General features: G+C 43.5%; 1 protein-coding gene and 1 long non-coding RNA gene across 3 annotated transcripts in view; one reads left to right on the forward strand and one right to left on the reverse strand.

Annotated features, from left to right (window-relative positions):
• The first annotated feature begins 4,519 nt into the window (after positions 1-4,519).
• On the forward strand, positions 4,520-5,502 carry LOC121650369. Its single transcript, XR_006012254.1, has 2 exons — positions 4,520-4,664; positions 5,226-5,502. It is a non-coding gene; the product is annotated as an uncharacterized LOC121650369 (long non-coding RNA).
• A 7,411-nt stretch (positions 5,503-12,913) lies between these two features.
• The window catches only part of LOC121650021, a 28,987-nt gene continuing 25,413 nt past the window's right edge, over positions 12,914-16,487 (reverse strand). For both annotated transcript variants that reach the window (XM_042001261.1, XM_042001253.1), the window contains 6 exons: positions 16,100-16,199; positions 15,825-15,984; positions 15,608-15,711; positions 14,729-14,873; positions 14,431-14,557; positions 12,914-13,640 (listed from right to left, as the gene is read on the reverse strand). In XM_042001261.1, the coding sequence (XP_041857195.1) occupies positions 13,312-13,640; positions 14,431-14,557; positions 14,729-14,873; positions 15,608-15,711; positions 15,825-15,984; positions 16,100-16,199 (965 nt within the window). In that variant the 3' untranslated portion in view covers positions 12,914-13,311. The remainder of the gene's footprint in view (positions 13,641-14,430; positions 14,558-14,728; positions 14,874-15,607; positions 15,712-15,824; positions 15,985-16,099; positions 16,200-16,487) is intronic.

Here is a 16,487-nt window from a genome sequence, read left to right on the forward strand (position 1 = left end):
TTTCCCAAGGTCTGCTAGGTCTTCGCCAGGGAACCCGGAGTGTGGCAGACTTTTCGGTGGTTTTTCGGACTCTTGCTGCTGACTCTGGCTGGAACGAGGAAGGGCTCCAGGGAGTATTTTTGAGGGCACTGTCCGATCCTGTACGGGATGAACTTGCCTTGCGTGATGCCCCGACCAGTCTTAATAACCTGATTTCTCTTGCCATCAGACTCGATAATCGGATGCGAGAGAGAAGACGTGAAAAGACATCTCGCCCGGTTCCTCCACCCCGGTCACCTTTGGCTGGTCCCTCTCCCGGGCCCTATCGGGAGGGCCGATTGGCATCAGAGGATTCATCGGCTGATCCAGGGGAGGTTCCCATGCAGCTGGGCCGCACCCGTCTTCCCCCCGAGGAGAAATGGAGGCGTCTCCAGGCAGGAGAATGTTTCTACTGTGGACAAACAGGCCATGTGGTGGCAAGTTGTCGAAAGCTCAAGCCATCGCCAAAAGAGAAGGCTCATCAGTGAAACTAGGGGTACTGGTGAGCCAAACCACAGTAGATGAATCCCCTCCCTTGCACTTGACTATTCCTGCAACACTCAGGTACCAACAGCTGTCGGTTTCCACAACCGCCTTTGTTGACTCAGGGGCTGAGGCCAATTTCATTGATCAGGAGTTTGTGACCAAGTTTAAGATTCCCACTGTGAAGCTGTCCTGTCCTCGTGTTATTAAAGCTCTTGATGGTAGCATTCTAACACAAGTAACTCATTCAACTGCTCTCGTTGATATTGTTTTGTCTAGGAACCACAGTGAACATTTATCTTTTTTTCTTATCTCTTCCCCTTCATCCCCCATGGTCTTGGGTTATCCTTGGTTGAGAGGTCACAATCCACAAATCGATTGGGAGACAGGACGAGTGGTGGGTTGGAGTTCCTCCTGTTACACGTCATGTTTACGGTCAGCCGTTCCCCCCTCGGTTACTGAATCATGCAATCAAGACAAGCCTCCAGATTTATCCCTCGTACCAGAGATCTATCATGATTTGGCTGAGGTTTTCAATAAAGAGAGGGCTTCGGCCTTACCGCCTCATAGACCTTATGACTGCGCTATTGATTTGCTTCCAGGGGCCCCTCTTCCCTCAAGTAAACTGTATAGTCTTTCTCGCCCTGAGCATGCAGCTATGGAAACATATATCAAGGAGTCGCTCGCTGCTGGTATCATCAGGCCTTCGTCCTCGCCCCTTGGTGCTGGTTTTTTCTTTGTGGACAAGAAGGATGGCTCGCTCAGGCCCTGTATTGACTACAGGGGCCTTAATAACATCACAGTGAAGAATAAGTATCCCCTTCCTCTGCTTAGTTCTGCGTTTGAGGTGCTCAATGGAGCACAGATATTTACTAAGCTGGATCTGCGAAACGCTTACCATCTGATAAGGATACGCAAGGGTGACGGATGGAAGACTGCTTTTAAAACGCCCCTAGGTCATTTTGAGTACAGAGTGATGCCTTTTGGGTTAACCAATGCTCCCGGAATTTTTCAGGCGCTCATAAATGACGTGTTGAGGGACTTTCTGAATCTTTTTGTTTTTGTCTATCTAGATGATATTTTGATTTTCTCCCGTGATCTTCAGGAACATAATAGACATGTCAGACTGGTTCTGCAGAGACTTTTGGAAAACAAGCTTTTTGTTAAAGCAGAAAAGTGTCAGTTTCACATGGAGACAGTGAGCTTTCTGGGGTTTGTTGTTCAGAGCGGCAGTCTAAAAGCGGACCCGGATAAAGTGAAGGCAGTCGCAGAGTGGCCAAGACCTGCTAATCGAAAACAACTGCAGAGATTTTTAGGATTTGCAAACTTTTACAGGAAGTTCATTAAGGGTTACAGCACAATCACTAGTCCCCTAAATAAGCTCACTTCCACTTTAACAGCTTTTTCTTGGACTGCCGAAGCAGACAGGGCTTTTGACGAACTAAAGTCCCGTTTTGTTGCTGCCCCAGTCCTCACTCAGCCGGATGCCTCCCGTCAGTTCATTGTGGAGGTGGATGCCTCTGACTCTGGGGTGGGGGCGGTGCTGTCTCAGCGTTCTGAACATGACCAAGAACTTCACCCATGTGCTTTCTACTCCAGACGGTTAACACAGGCAGAACACAATTACGATGTGGGCAACCGCGAACTGCTGGCGATTAAGCTCGCCCTGGAGGAATGGAGACATTGGCTGGAGGGTGCCAAGTATCCGTTTATTGTGTGGACTGACCACAAGAATTTATCCTACATCCAGAGTGCCAAGAGACTGAATTCACGTCAGGCCCGATGGTCACTCTTTTTTGGACGGTTTGACTTCACGATTGCCTACCGACCCGGTTCTCGCAATGTTAAACCTGATGCTCTGTCCCGTCAGTTTTCAGTTACCGACACTCCTGAAACTGATTCGATCGTGCCTCCATCTTGTGTCGTTGCCACCCTCACATGGGACATTGAAGAGAAGGTACGTCAGTCTCAGGTATCAGAACCAGACCCTGGTACAGGACCTCCAGGTCGCCTGTTTGTCCCAACGGCCATGAGAACTCAAGTGCTGCAGTGGGGACATTCGTCCCATCTGGTTTGTCATCCCGGCATTAATAGGACTCTCTCTTTCCTTCAGAGGACCTTTTGGTGGCCCACAATGACAGCAGATACCCGCTCTTTTGTATTGGCATGTGTGGAGTGCAACAGGTCCAAATCCTCCCATCAACCACCGGCTGGAAGACTACGGCCTCTACCTGTACCTCATCGACCCTGGTCACATATTGCATTGGACTTTGTGACAGGTCTACCTCCTTCTAAAGGTAACACTGTAATACTGACAATTGTGGACCGCTTTTCTAAGGCTGCTCACTTCATAGCGCTTCCTTCTGCCCAGGAGACTGCTCAACTACTGGTGAACCATGTTTTTAGACTTCATGGAATCCCTTCAGACATTGTCAGTGACCGAGGGCCCCAGTTCACCTCTCAGGTATGGCGTGTGTTTTGCCGAGCTCTAGGGGCCACCGTGAGTCTTTCTTCCGGTTTTCACCCTCAAACGAATGGGCAGACGGAACGCCTTAATCAGGAGTTGGAATCCGCTTTACGTTGTGTCATTGGCTCTAACCAGGTTTCTTGGAGCGATCACCTCTCCTGGATTGAGTATGCTCATAATTCTTTAGTGTGTACTGCTACTGGAAAGTCCCCCTTCGAATGTTCCCTGGGCTACCAACCTCCATTATTTCCCTCTCAGGAACACGATTTGGCGGTTCCTTCTGTGCAGGTCCATCTGAGCAGGTGCCGCAAGATCTGGAGGGAGACCCGGGCTGCCCTCCTTCGGATGGTTGGAAGGACTCGCAGTAATGCTGATCGGCGTCGCTCCCAGGAACCACTATATCGCCCAGGTCAAAAAGTTTGGCTGTCGTCCTCTACTATCCCGCTTAGGACTGAATCCAAGAAGCTCTCTCCCCGATTTATTGGGCCATTTGAGATTGTTCGGCTGATCAATCCTACTGCTGTCAGGCTGAAGCTGCCTCGCGCTATGCGCATTCACCCAACCTTCCATGTCTCCCAGGTCAAGCCTGTTGTGGAGTCACCTTTGTGCCCTCCTGCCGGGCCCCCTCCGCCCGCCCGGCTTGTGGGTCATGGTCCTGTTTTTTCTGTGCGTCGGCTCCTGGATTCTCGCCGGCGTGGCAGGGGTTTGCAGTATCTGGTGGACTGGGAGGGTTACGGTCCTGAGGAACGTTCCTGGGTGCCCCGTGCTTTTGTTATGGACCCTGGCCTTATTCGGGACTTTCATCGGGCCCACCCTGGCAGGCCTGGGTCGCCAGGGGGCTCCCGTTGAGGGGGGGGTACTGTCAGGATTGTGTTTTACTATTATGTTGTCATATGTTCTTTGTGTACCTTGTAAGTCAGAGATCCCACTGGGCATGGTGGTGTTAATTGGAGATTCTCCTCACCTGGCAGTAATGGGAGATGCCACGCACCTGCTGCTGTCTGGCCTTACCAGCCTACTTAAGAGCCAGTTTGCAGTCTACTCGTCGCCAGATCGTTGCCTTACCCTAGTGGTACAACACCGGCCATTAAGTGATTTATTGACTGTTGTATGCAGTTTCGTTCATAACAGTGTTTTTGCCTTGTTTCCCTGCCCTACAGTGGAATGCTGTTTTTTCCAGTTGGAAGGACCTACCACAAGCTCTCCATTCTGGCCTGCTGTCCTGCCACCACCCTCTGCCTCAGTGACTTTCAAGGACTCTGTGACTACTCAAAATAAACTTGTTACTGCCTAACTAAATCCACCATCTGCTCCATCCTGGTTCCTGCCTGTCTTCCCACAAACCCTAACACCTAGAGACCGATCACCTTCTTGATATATGCTCCAGGGGTTAGTCTCTTGATTAAGAATAAGAAATAGTAATGATAAATAATGTGTGAAAATACAATTCAATATATTAGTTTAGTGTTTGTTCTTTTAAAGACTCACCCCCCAATTTAAAGATCATTTCCTCTCTTTTACAGTGGACCTTTTTGCAGTTCAGATGACCTTCCTTCCTAAATTGAAGGCAGATCTGGAGGCCTTTGTGGAAGGCTGGAACAACCATCCACTCAGGACAGAGGGAAATCGTACTCCGGAGCAGCTCTGGCATACTGGAATGATGCTTTACCCAATGGATCAGCCAGAGAATCTTGAGGTGTGTCTGTTATTTTGTAAACCACCCTCATATACTACAGTAATAAACTGACAACCCAACATGATTTTTCATTATTACAATCAGATGATAAGACGCTAATTACTGAGGCACTGATGCGTCATTGTGTAATGTTCATTTTCTGCATCACTGTTTGGGCTTTTCTGATAATCAAAGCAAATAATTGTTGTATATTAAGTACAAATACTTCTCTTCTGTTGCAGCTCAAAAATATTCAAAATTGTCCTATACAGCTGTAATATAAATTAGTATTACTACTGATACTAATAATTAGTAATTCAAGTTCATTAATGGCAAATATAATAAGATTTCATCATCATGTGAGTGACATTAAATGAGTTAAATGAGCTACTGAAATAAATGGGTGTTTCAATCTTACTGTAGCTCCTCCAGGATGTTATGTAACAGAGCCATCAGGATTTCTTTTAACAACCTTTTTGTGAAATGTGCAGCATTTTTAGATCACATAACTACACACAGGATTTTATGTGTTATTTATTTGTGCATTAAGTTTTAAATTCCTTCCTTTCTTATTTCAATTAGGATATCCACGAGCCTGACATTGACTGGGACGTTGCTGCTGAGTATGGAGAACATGTGGATGGTGCGGTAGTAGTTCCTGAATTTCCATGTCCACTCAATGAACAGCAACTGGCAGCGCTGCAGTTGCTGCTTGAAAATGAAGCTGGGAGTGACACTACAGAACTTTTTCTGCTCTGTCGGGAATATGTGGCCACAGCTTTGTCAGGGGCTGTGTAACCTACTAATGAACATTGTATATTTGGCCTCAACAATAAATGAACATTGTTATGACCATGGCTCCGCCACATTAGAGTTCATTTCATTTTTAAACTGGATTGAGTGTTCCCTCATCCCTTAGAGAAAGAGTTTATTTTTCTTTTTGGAAGCTTTTTTAGTGTGGGGGGTTCAAAGTGTCATATCAGTTTTTTTATGAAAACAACACAAATATACAGTAGGCTAACAAGAAAGTTTGTTTAAGCACAATGCATATACAGGGTAATTTAAAGTGCTGTACAGGCTTTTAGTCAGAGTTTTGATGCACTTTTAATTTGCATCCAATGGGAAAGTTTTTAATGGTAATGTCTTGATCTTGATTATGGAAAAAAACATTGACTACTGTCAGGGTTCGAATTACACAGCTGCTTTCGGGGGAGCCCTATTTTCACATGTGAACAATGACTTCGCAAGTCACGTGCACGCGCATACATATTAGTGCATGTAGCGCAGTCAAAACTATGGTTACTGCAGGTCCAAAACCTGCTACTACAGCTAAAAAAAAGAGATCTCCAGTGCGCTATTAGTTGAGATAATAGATATGGGATCAGAAATACACAGGTTAACAGTTTACTGCTTCATCCCCAAATTGTGGTACTGCAGGTTTACAAAATTACAGAATTGAAATTATAGCAATAAATATAACTGCCTAAAATTGTCAAATAAAGAACGTAAGGAAAGCGAAGTTATATTTATACCTGTGTCATCGCTTGCATGTTGCTTAAGTTTTAGTTAGCAACTAACCAATGTAAACTAAAACAAAGTGCTTATAAACTCAAATGGACAAATCAGTGCTCAGCTTTTAGTATTTACTCACATTCGTGAAAATGGGAAGATACTGGATAAGGCAGGAAAAGGCTGTTTAAACCAGACCTAACTGAGAAAGGACAAATAAAACCATCGGTGAGGCGCAGGCCACCCCCCGGATGAGTTGGCCGATGTGGCGGGTGAGAGGGAACAACAGGCCACCGCTTGACTTGTGGAGGCATCTGAAACGCAGCTTCCACTACCCGATGATGCTGCATATGCCTCTGCACAGGCGGTGTTTCTTCGTTGAAGGCCTCCCCGTGATGCTCTTCAGTACAGGGGTGAACAGATATGGACGCAGGGGGCCTCCCAGAAGTCGCCACTCACATCTGGAAGCAGCAGCTTTTGCACCGACACCTGGCCAGTGGAAAGGAGCCGTGTCCACCTCGCCACTGCGTCCAAAATCTCCCCTTGGTGATCAGTCACCATCTGCCATTACACCGGTGCGCGCTTTCAGCACTCATGTTCAGCACTAGCTCGAGGACAGCTCCACCATCGACGAATGATCTAAAGATGATCCTACAATGTTCGGGTTTACCAGATTCAGCTAAGAAGATCTTAGCGCTAAGATCTTCTTAAGAACGTTCTTTCAGCGTCTTCTTGAGAAAACACGTTTCCCAGATTCGTTATGAACTCTACGAAGATCTTAGCAAAGAAGGATCTGTAAGAAGCCTCCGACCCAGTCTTTTCAGCTCTTCTTAGCGATACTTCTTAGCGAGCCATTAATAACAAGCGGCCGAAATGAGTTTCCTCCGTAGGGTGGCCGGGCTCTCCCTTAGAGATAGGGTGAGGAGCTCGGTCATCCAGGAGAGGCTCGAGGTAGAGCCGCTGCTCCTCCGCATCGAGAGGAGCCAGATGAGGTGGCTAGGACGCCTCCCTCGAGAGGTATTCTGGGCATGTCCCACCGGGAGGCCGCGGGGTAGGCCCAGGACACGCTGGAGGGATTACATCTCCCGGCTGGCCTGGGAGCGCCTCGGGATCCCCCCGGATGAGTTGGCCGATGTGGCCGGGGAGAGGGAAGTCTGGGCCTCCCTGCTCAGGCTGCTGCCCCCGCGACCCGACCCCGGATAAGCGGAAGAGGACGGACGGACGGAATAATAATAATAATAATAATAATAATACATTTTATTTGGTAGCGCCTTTCATGACACCCAATGACATTTTACAGTAGGCTACGAACAATAAATAATAATAAAACCATAATAAATAAACAATAATAAATAAAAATGATAACCATAGGTACAATAGTAAGGCTAAAATAGAGAACAAAATAAACAAATTAAAAGGCTAAAATAAATAACAGGTTAGGAACAGTGGGGACATAAGGAGAAACATTATACGTTATTTGAACAAAAAGGTTTTAAGTCTGGGGTCCGTTTCAAGAAGGAGGGTTAACAAACTCGGAGTTTAACTGGTAACTCTGAGTTGACAAACTCCGAGTAGGACAACTCAGAGTTTCCGGTTTCATGAAAGGTGATTAGCGGTGGATTTGTCGACTCAGAGTTTGTCAACTCAGAGTATGTTGACTCCGAGTATCTTCCAGCGGTCTGAACCAAGACCTCATCAATAGAGCCTCGATTCCCTGATTCACCATGGTTACCGGAGCGGAAAGAAAGCGCTCGGCATATATTTCACAGCTGGAGGAGGATATCTTGATGGAGGCGGAGTGACAATGAGCAAATTTTCCGCAAAAAAGAGCAACAAAGCTGCAGAGGCAAAAGGAAACGAAGCAATAGCATGTGGGGGGATACAATCCTTTCTCCAGTGATGCGCAAGTTGTTTTTATGTTTAATCAAGTGCTCATAAAATTGAAGCAGTTGAAAATGAAATATTAATATATAGGCTAATCCAGTAAGGTGAGACCGAAACCACCGGTTATATTTCACGTTGGACATCTCAAACTATTATAACTCATTTGAACAATTTAATACTGAACTACTCGCGTTTGTATGAACGTCAGGTAGAATATCTTTTGGTAATTATTCTGCCGTTCACTCCGATATTTGGCCGACTGGTCAGCGTGAACGGTTTTGTTTCACGAGATTGTGGGTTCAATCCCCATCGATGACTTTTTCTGCCCTACCTTCTTAACATTCTGTTAGCTTAAATGTTTTATAAATCAGAGTGGTGAAGTTAAAATCAAATTCTGATGAATAAACAGAGAGTTTCGTAGTTTCAGGCTGCAGCGGTTCATGCTGTATAATAGCTATAATTTGAAGTCATTCTGATGCATTTAGATAGGTCTACCAGTCAAGGAGTTACACGGGGATAATCTTATTAAAGCAATTTAACAAACCGATAAGGCTAATGGTGTTCTTGGACCGCGTGGTTGTATGTGGTTTCTGTGCTTTCTGTGATTTACACATTAAAAAAAAGATAGATAAGCGGAGATCCCCAACCACCCGTCCTTTCTGAGAGGTAGACGCTCCTCATCATGGTTCTATCTGCAGGACAGTGAGCTCTCTAAAGAAAACGTTTTAGAGCAAGGCACATCTTTCTGCACACGTTTGATGATGTGCTCTGTGTCTGTTAGCCTGTACATAAAATAATAATTAAAATAAACGCAATGCATCGCAAAGAATGAGTTAAGTGCTGCGTGCAAGGCCACGGTGGGGGATGAGGATGTGTCACAATGACTAACGAAACCCGATCACGCTTAATAAAAAGTTGGGAGAAAAAGAAAAAAATATCTAAACATTTTTGGCCGAGGCAATCACAACTTTGCTGCGAATTAAATGCAACGTCCTCATATAACATAATTCAGATCACCCAGAAACCGACATGCCGTTTTTTATTTCGGCTTTTCCAGCTCGATGGAGACTCCGCGAATAAATGAGGAAATGGTTCGGCTTTGAAGCGCTCAGTAAGAGGGCGGAGTCGGGAACAAACTCTGAGTTTCTGGGATAAAACCACCTATCGAGGAGGTTATGTTCACAGCCTATGTTACCGCGGTAACAGACTCTGAGTAGAACATACCTCGCTTCGTGAAACGGGCTTCACTTACTCCTCAACTTACCCCAAACTCAGAGTTAACATACCCCGCTTCTTGAAATGGAAAACTCAGAGTTTCCCCAAACTCAGGGTTAACATACTCAGAGTTTCCACAAAACCCGCTTCTTGAAACGGACCCCTGGACTTGAACAGGATGAAGCTGCCGGTGTTCCTGATTTCTGGGGGAAGAGAGTTCCAGAGTCGGGGAGCAGAGCGACTGAAAGCTCTGCCCCCCATGGTTTTGAGGTGGGCAGAGGGAACAGTGAGGTGGATGGAGGAGGTGGACCTGAGGAAGCGGGAGGGAGTGGCGATGTGGATGAGGTCAGACAGGTAGGGGGGAGAGAGGTTGTGGATGGCCTTATAGGTATGCAGAAGGATTTTAAAGGTGGATCTGAACTTAACGGGAAGCCAGTGAAGCTGCAGAAGAACAGGAGTGATGTGGTGGAAGGAGGGGGTCCTGGTGGAAGGAGGGGGTCCTGGTGATGATGCGGGCTGCTGAGTTCTGGACCCGTTGAAGTTTACGTAGAGCTTGTGGGGGACACCAAAGAGAAGAGAGTTGCAGTAGTCGAGGCGGGAAGTGACGAGACTGTGGACCAGGATGGCAGCAGTGTGGGGGGGTGAGAGAGGGGCGGAGGCGATTGATGGTCATTGCACTGAGCCCAGTCATGATGAGGAAAGAAAGACAGAAATACGCACAGTTTGGAGTTGTGAAACAGCGTAATATGAATATGTTTATTGATCTATTCAATATTGTATTAGTTAGATAGTGATGATATATAGCCTACAGTATATTTGTTTTGGGAAACACGTGTGTCGCTGCAGAACACAGTATAACAATAGATGCGTCTTAGTTAAATGTGGAGGCTGGATGTTTCAGGACGGCTCTTAGAGGCTCAACGCCGGCGCAAAAGTGCAGCAACATCAGATAGAAGACGAACCGCAGAGAGACAAATAAAGTGACACCACAGAAGTTTGCACAATCATGGCATTTAGCCTTCTACAATTAACAAAATTAACAAAAAACGTCTTTACTGGGCACATATCCAGACCCCCGACATTACGCTTAACAGGTCCTGGAAGGTGTAAAATAATTAGGCTATGCTCATCTCCATCCGCTACTCTATACTATATGAACGTCCAAACGTCATACTAATATGATATCAGGTGATATATATATATAGGCCTATATATACATATATAATTTTTTTTTTTTTTTTCCTCCTCGCACATTAATCGCACTAAACTTCTCGGTGCTCCTCAGTTTGGTTTCTCATCACTCTGTAACAAGGGGAGAAAATGGTTTAAAAGCTTCAGGCTGGGCTTTTAAAACCATGGCAGTCAATAAGCCGTCACTCAGCATCTTGCATTACATGGCGCTGGTAATGCTGACTCTGCACAGGCAATGAAATATGTGACGCTCTCATTCTCTTTCTATAGTATTACATCCAACAAGCCGCTGATATCTCTCTGCTTTTCAAAATGGCTCTCATTAACATTGAGTAAAAATGATAAAGAACCAACAAATCTTTTAAAGAATACATACGTATTTGGGGTTTTTTAGCAGCTTTTTCATGTAATAATTGAGGTGACTTTCCAAAACAACAACAATAATAATAATGATATAATAATAAAAAGTACCAGTAATTAAAAAAAAAGAATCTATCTTGTCGTTTGCTTCCAAATTAATGAGTTTTCTCTCTTTTTTTTTACTTAATTTCCTCCAAATATCTACATTTTTATGAAGACTTTAATTAATTAGCCACTTTCATGCAATTAAGTTCCACTGTGGGGAAAAAAAACTTCTTATCTCTCCACTAGACTAGAATGACTTAGTCTGCTGCCGGAGGAGCACAGGGACCGCGATAGTTCATATGGTAAACGTATTTCCAAAAGATAAAAAGGTACAAGATATTTCAAAACCATTCAATGGAAATCGATCCTGAAACAGGCGGTGAGCAGGAGCCAATGCAGTGATCGTAAAATTGGCGTAATTGTGGGTCCGCCTTCTAGTCTTCGTCAGGACAGACTTGCATACCCACTTTTTGAGCCACTTGGTGTGTATTTGCGATTGAGTAGCCTTCAGTTCATGCAGTGGGCAGTCAGGGCCTGAAATTCACTGCAGGGTAGCAGGAATCGCCCATCATCGATTCCTGCTACCCCCTATCATAAGGGGAGAGGGGATAGTTCTTGTCATATAGGCCTATACAACTCTCGGGGGTTCTTGACTCAAAAAGTCAGAAAACCACAGATGCAGATGATGACAAAGTCAAAACAAAGCTGTTCAGGAACTCTGAAATCATGTGAATGTGGATTCAGCCAGGATTATTTACTGAATGGGACAAACTTCAGACTGAGACTGAGAAAACAATCAGACTGAGAAAACACTGTCCTATCATCATTGCCATGTTCTAAAAATATATAAATTATTGCACTTTCAGAATATGACCACCCTAAAAACAGCTTGTTTAGTACATAAGGTCCTCCACCATTTGAAAGAATTCATTAAATGTAAACAACTAATCAAGAACAGCACGAGCCACTGCAAGAGGTAATGTAATCATACCTTTTAGGCGCTCCTCGTTTGGTCAGACTTTTTCAGTCCGGGGTGGGAACATGTGGAATAGTCTGCCACTGACACTGAGAGAATGCTCGACTACAACTTTTTGAAAGTTCAGCTAAAAACTGGCTGTTGATAAATCAAAGCTGCCCTCGCTTATAGTTCATCACAACTCCGGCTTCATCAGGAAGCTGGAGATATATTCTAAGGACATAAATGAGGACTGTGAGTTCTAGCGTAGATCATATTGTCTTGTGCAAGCATTTGTAACAAGGTGTAATGATTATTAGTCAAAGCCATTTTAGAGGCTTTTTATGTCTATTTTACCTTTTGGTATATATGTGTCCCTATTTGCTATTCAGGGTTTTATCTGTACTTTTTGTAATCTTATTGTATTATTTGTATTGTATTTTATCTCCCCATGTGACCCCTCCCCCTGGGACTGCAGATGGAAATTAGCCTTTGGCTAGAATCTGGCATGTTTACATTCATGTAATTTCCCATGTTTGTCCATTAACATGCATTGTCCCACCCAAATAAATAAATTCTATAAATTCAATTCAGTTCCAGTCTTGTCAGTCCAAGACCAGATGGATTAACAGAACCTTTATCAATGGAGACACTAATGAGATTACCATAGAAGAAGAGAACACAGTACGGATAAAAGAACCACCAAAACGACTTATGCTGATGCAGCTCATTCAACAAATGACTGCAATATAGCCTACGCTGTTTTATAAAGATGGGAAAGACAGATAATATGAACAGATGAAGAGGAGACAGAGGCAAAAGCCCTTTCATTTAGTCTACCGCTTTCGTAAAATGGCAACTACCATTACAATAATAACATAATAATAATCAACTAGCCTACTACTACAAAACGCTGGGCAACTCAGTAGTTTCCCATTTTCTTGGTGCAAATAAAAAACTGTGACATGGAAGATGTGTATAGATATGAGTAATCATTATGACCACTTGCATCTGGGGTGTTTGAAATCTAAAAATTAATGTACTGTAACTGCAAACGTTTATCTGGTTTGCATGATTTCAGTCGGCCCAGGGAACAGAGATATCCAAGAGAGAAGTTCAAGTTCAATTTATTTAGAGCTCACTGACAACATTGTTTCAAGACCCAAACTGCAGTACAACCCAACACAAACATTGGATACTTAGAAAAAAAAGGAGTACATCCTACTTTTTAGTAGCCTACAGACTTTGTTAGAATATGCTGTGGCATCCCAAAGAGGTTGTATAGTTACATTTGTACAACTTCATACAACAAACCACAAAAAAATGACCACTGAGCATAGTAAAATTAAACAAAATTTCTGGCTATTGCTCACTGAAAAGTAGTGTAACAAGGCAGTACACTTTAATAAAGTAAACAGTTGGAAATGATGTGATCATATTGGAGGTAGCTGAAAAGTGTGGTATTAATACGAGTATTAAGTTAAAGCTACAACTTTTGTATTCTCTTGTCTAATGCAAGCTGAACTCAAACCCACCACTGATTGCCTGTTTAAGAATATTTTCAAAATCGCGGTAGGTGACAAAATGGCGTGTCGGGAATGTTATGGCAACTGCACAGGCATTCACAGTCGGGTAGCACTGCCTGTGTGGTCCGTAACGGGACTCACAGTCATGCTCAAAGTTAACAATAATTTTGAACGCCTCCTTTTCAGACTCAATCAGTGGTATGTGGGCCTGTCCTGTGGCCCACTGCAGGAATGCTCCAACAGACTGAGGTTCCCTTGTGGTTGTTCCATCTTGGCTCCCATGTCCAAGATTCCCCTCTTCTTGGCAGTCTTCTAACAAAGAGATATACAAGAAATATATATATCTGCATACATAGACACAGTGAGGAAAATGTATATACATATCTACATATCAACACGAGTGTGTGGGTGTAAAGACAGTGCATATTATATATACACACACACACACATACACGTGTATTAAGAATAAGCTCAAGACCAAGAATGGGGGTGGGGAGGGTATATACGTGGGTGTGTGTATTTTTGTCTTTGCGTTAAAAAAAAGTAGCCGCTTTAACTAACTAAAATGGCCGGACGTAATATCGGGTATAGCTTTTTAAGGCCTCTACATCCTCCAAAAAAAGTGAGAACTTTGTTCTTGCTCTTGAGGCTCTGAGAACAAAATAATTTTGTTCTCGCCGGACGTGAATGAGGACACTTCTTGACACATCGATTTGGCCGAACTTTGTTCTCGAAGGGCTTTGAAAAGTGTTGCATGATTGGTCGGACATGTGAGGTGGGCGTAGATAAAGTGTGAAAGAAAGAAGGGGGACATAGTGACTTCCTCATTTTTACTGTTACAAGGATGAAAGAAAAGCTTAAATTAACAGCTGATTGAGGTGTTGAGAAAGCACAGAAATGTTTCCAACACACGGTAAATAAAGACACGGATACTGCCGCGTGCACAGTTCTGCTCTGTCACCGGCAAATTTTCTTGGAAAATTAAAAAATAAGCAGGTCAACCAGCTTGTTGCACAGAGATACAGACAAGCTCCCCCGCAGTAATCCCCGCCTCTGAAAACTTCAGCTCATTCAGCTAACATCAGCAAATGTAGACCTTTACCTTTATCCTCCAGATTTTGCAAGAAATCTTGCAGGAAGTTGATGACCTGCATCTCTCTTTGCTGTCTTATGGACCCTTCTTCACTGAAGTTGGGTGAAAGAGCCAAGACAAGGAAGTCAGCACCCACCTATATCGAGAAAAGAAACTTAACATTAACCCAAGAATTAAAAATAAAAGACCACTTCAAAAATAAAAGGACATTTTTCCACAATGCAGACTTGCATCTAAAGAAATAACGAATGTGGTTAAAATGCTGCAACAGTCCAACACGTCAGTATAAAAAAATCCTGTCACCTACTTTCTTCAGGTGGCCCGGGACAAACAGTTGCTCGCATAGGTCCTCATGGTGTTTTAACACCTCATTCAGCCCATATAGCTGTAGTCCCTCACGGAGCTGGCTCAATATAGGTGTAAGTCTCAACAGTGCATGCAAAGCAATGGCTCTAATAAACAGAAAGATTAAATAAACTGAGAAATTCTTCAGTTCATTGTGGATCACTTTTAAATAAAAGGTAATTTAATAATTAAAGGTTGAACACGGAACAGTGTCTTAAAAGCTATAAAAAAAAACCACAAAGTGTTCAGAGTGGTGCAGAATGAAAGCACAATTCCTTAAGAAATTATATTTAGCCTGAAAATGAAAATAAAATAAATGTCAACATGTTCGACAATGCTGTTTTGTTTACATTTACAAGCCATTGCAATTAGAAAAATGTAGTCTCTATGTTGCAATGGTATGTTTTGCACAGCTAGGCTGGAAAATGAAAAATGGTGGAGTCTGCAAATCAAGTAGCTCCCTCAGAGCCATGGAGGTATCGTTACCCATCTCAGAAGAGGGGTGACTTGAGAAGAGCATAAAATGGAGTAAATTTAGGTGACGCTACATTAGATGGACTCACATATACATTTTCCACAGTAACAAAATATGAAAATGGCAACTTTTCTCCTGGATCAGTAAGCTAACTCGCTTGCTAACGTGGCTAATGTTTGCTGTCAGTTATCAAAATCCTCTGCAATACTTGTTGGACCTAGTGCAGGCTGATGGCCACTGACGTATCAGCAGCAAGCCTAGCAACCAAACAGCTAGAGTTATGTTTCTGCCATTGCAACTAGAACCAAGACACACACAATATTGCTATTATGCCTCTGTTCCATATCCAACCTTCAAGTCACATACTTTGTGATTGTGTGTTTGTGATCGACAGTTATTGGCCCGGTGTATCCACATGCCATAACTTGATCTGATAAGGCAAAAAGTTCTTCTTCTTCCGCTCTTTCCACCTAAAAGAAAAGCAAAACAACAGAACCATTTTCCAGAGTCGGATAAAAAGCATAGTGTGCATTGTGTACTTAAATGTGTCAATTCACATCATAGTTAAAAACTGTTTGAATACCTCTCCAATCAGATTTTTCAGATCTGAATCTGTCACTTCATCTGGGATAGCGTCTTTGTTGAATTCTCCATGGCAGAGGTATTGATAGCACCACCTGGAGATAAAGTTTGGTGCAGGCCCCCCCTGCACGATACTTGCTGCAAAGATCTCCCCGCAAGTCCTTGTAGGTGAACAATACAAACAAGATAAAAATAACAATAATAAAAAAATGTCAATGCTTATATCACTATCAAACTCAAAACAAATATTTAACATTTACACTTCATGGCACATACTTGAAGTGGTTCTCTTGGTAATCACACAGGCTGTATTTTGGGGTTTTTCCCCTTTCCCCATCTCCATCAAATAAAGACATCTCTATTCCACGAATCATTTCTGTAAGTGAGAGAGCACAGCCTTAATCAAAACCAAGAATGAGTATTTATTTTCCTAATCATTCTTAAAGGAGAGATAGAGCTGAATACTTTAAAATGATTTAAACTTCTTTAAATTGCACAACTGTCCCAAGATAACTTTCAGTTAATCGCACATTATTCAGATTATAAAATTGGGTGTTTCTCATCCTTAATTGTGATTGGCCGAGCAGCGTTCCATGCTGTGGTATATTGCATAGACATATAGCTAGACCCCGCGTCCTCGGGGGAGAGACGTACCGAGAAACGT

The sequence above is a fragment of the Melanotaenia boesemani genome, chromosome 2 (assembly GCF_017639745.1).
Source record: "Melanotaenia boesemani isolate fMelBoe1 chromosome 2, fMelBoe1.pri, whole genome shotgun sequence".
NCBI lineage: Eukaryota > Metazoa > Chordata > Actinopteri > Atheriniformes > Melanotaeniidae > Melanotaenia > Melanotaenia boesemani.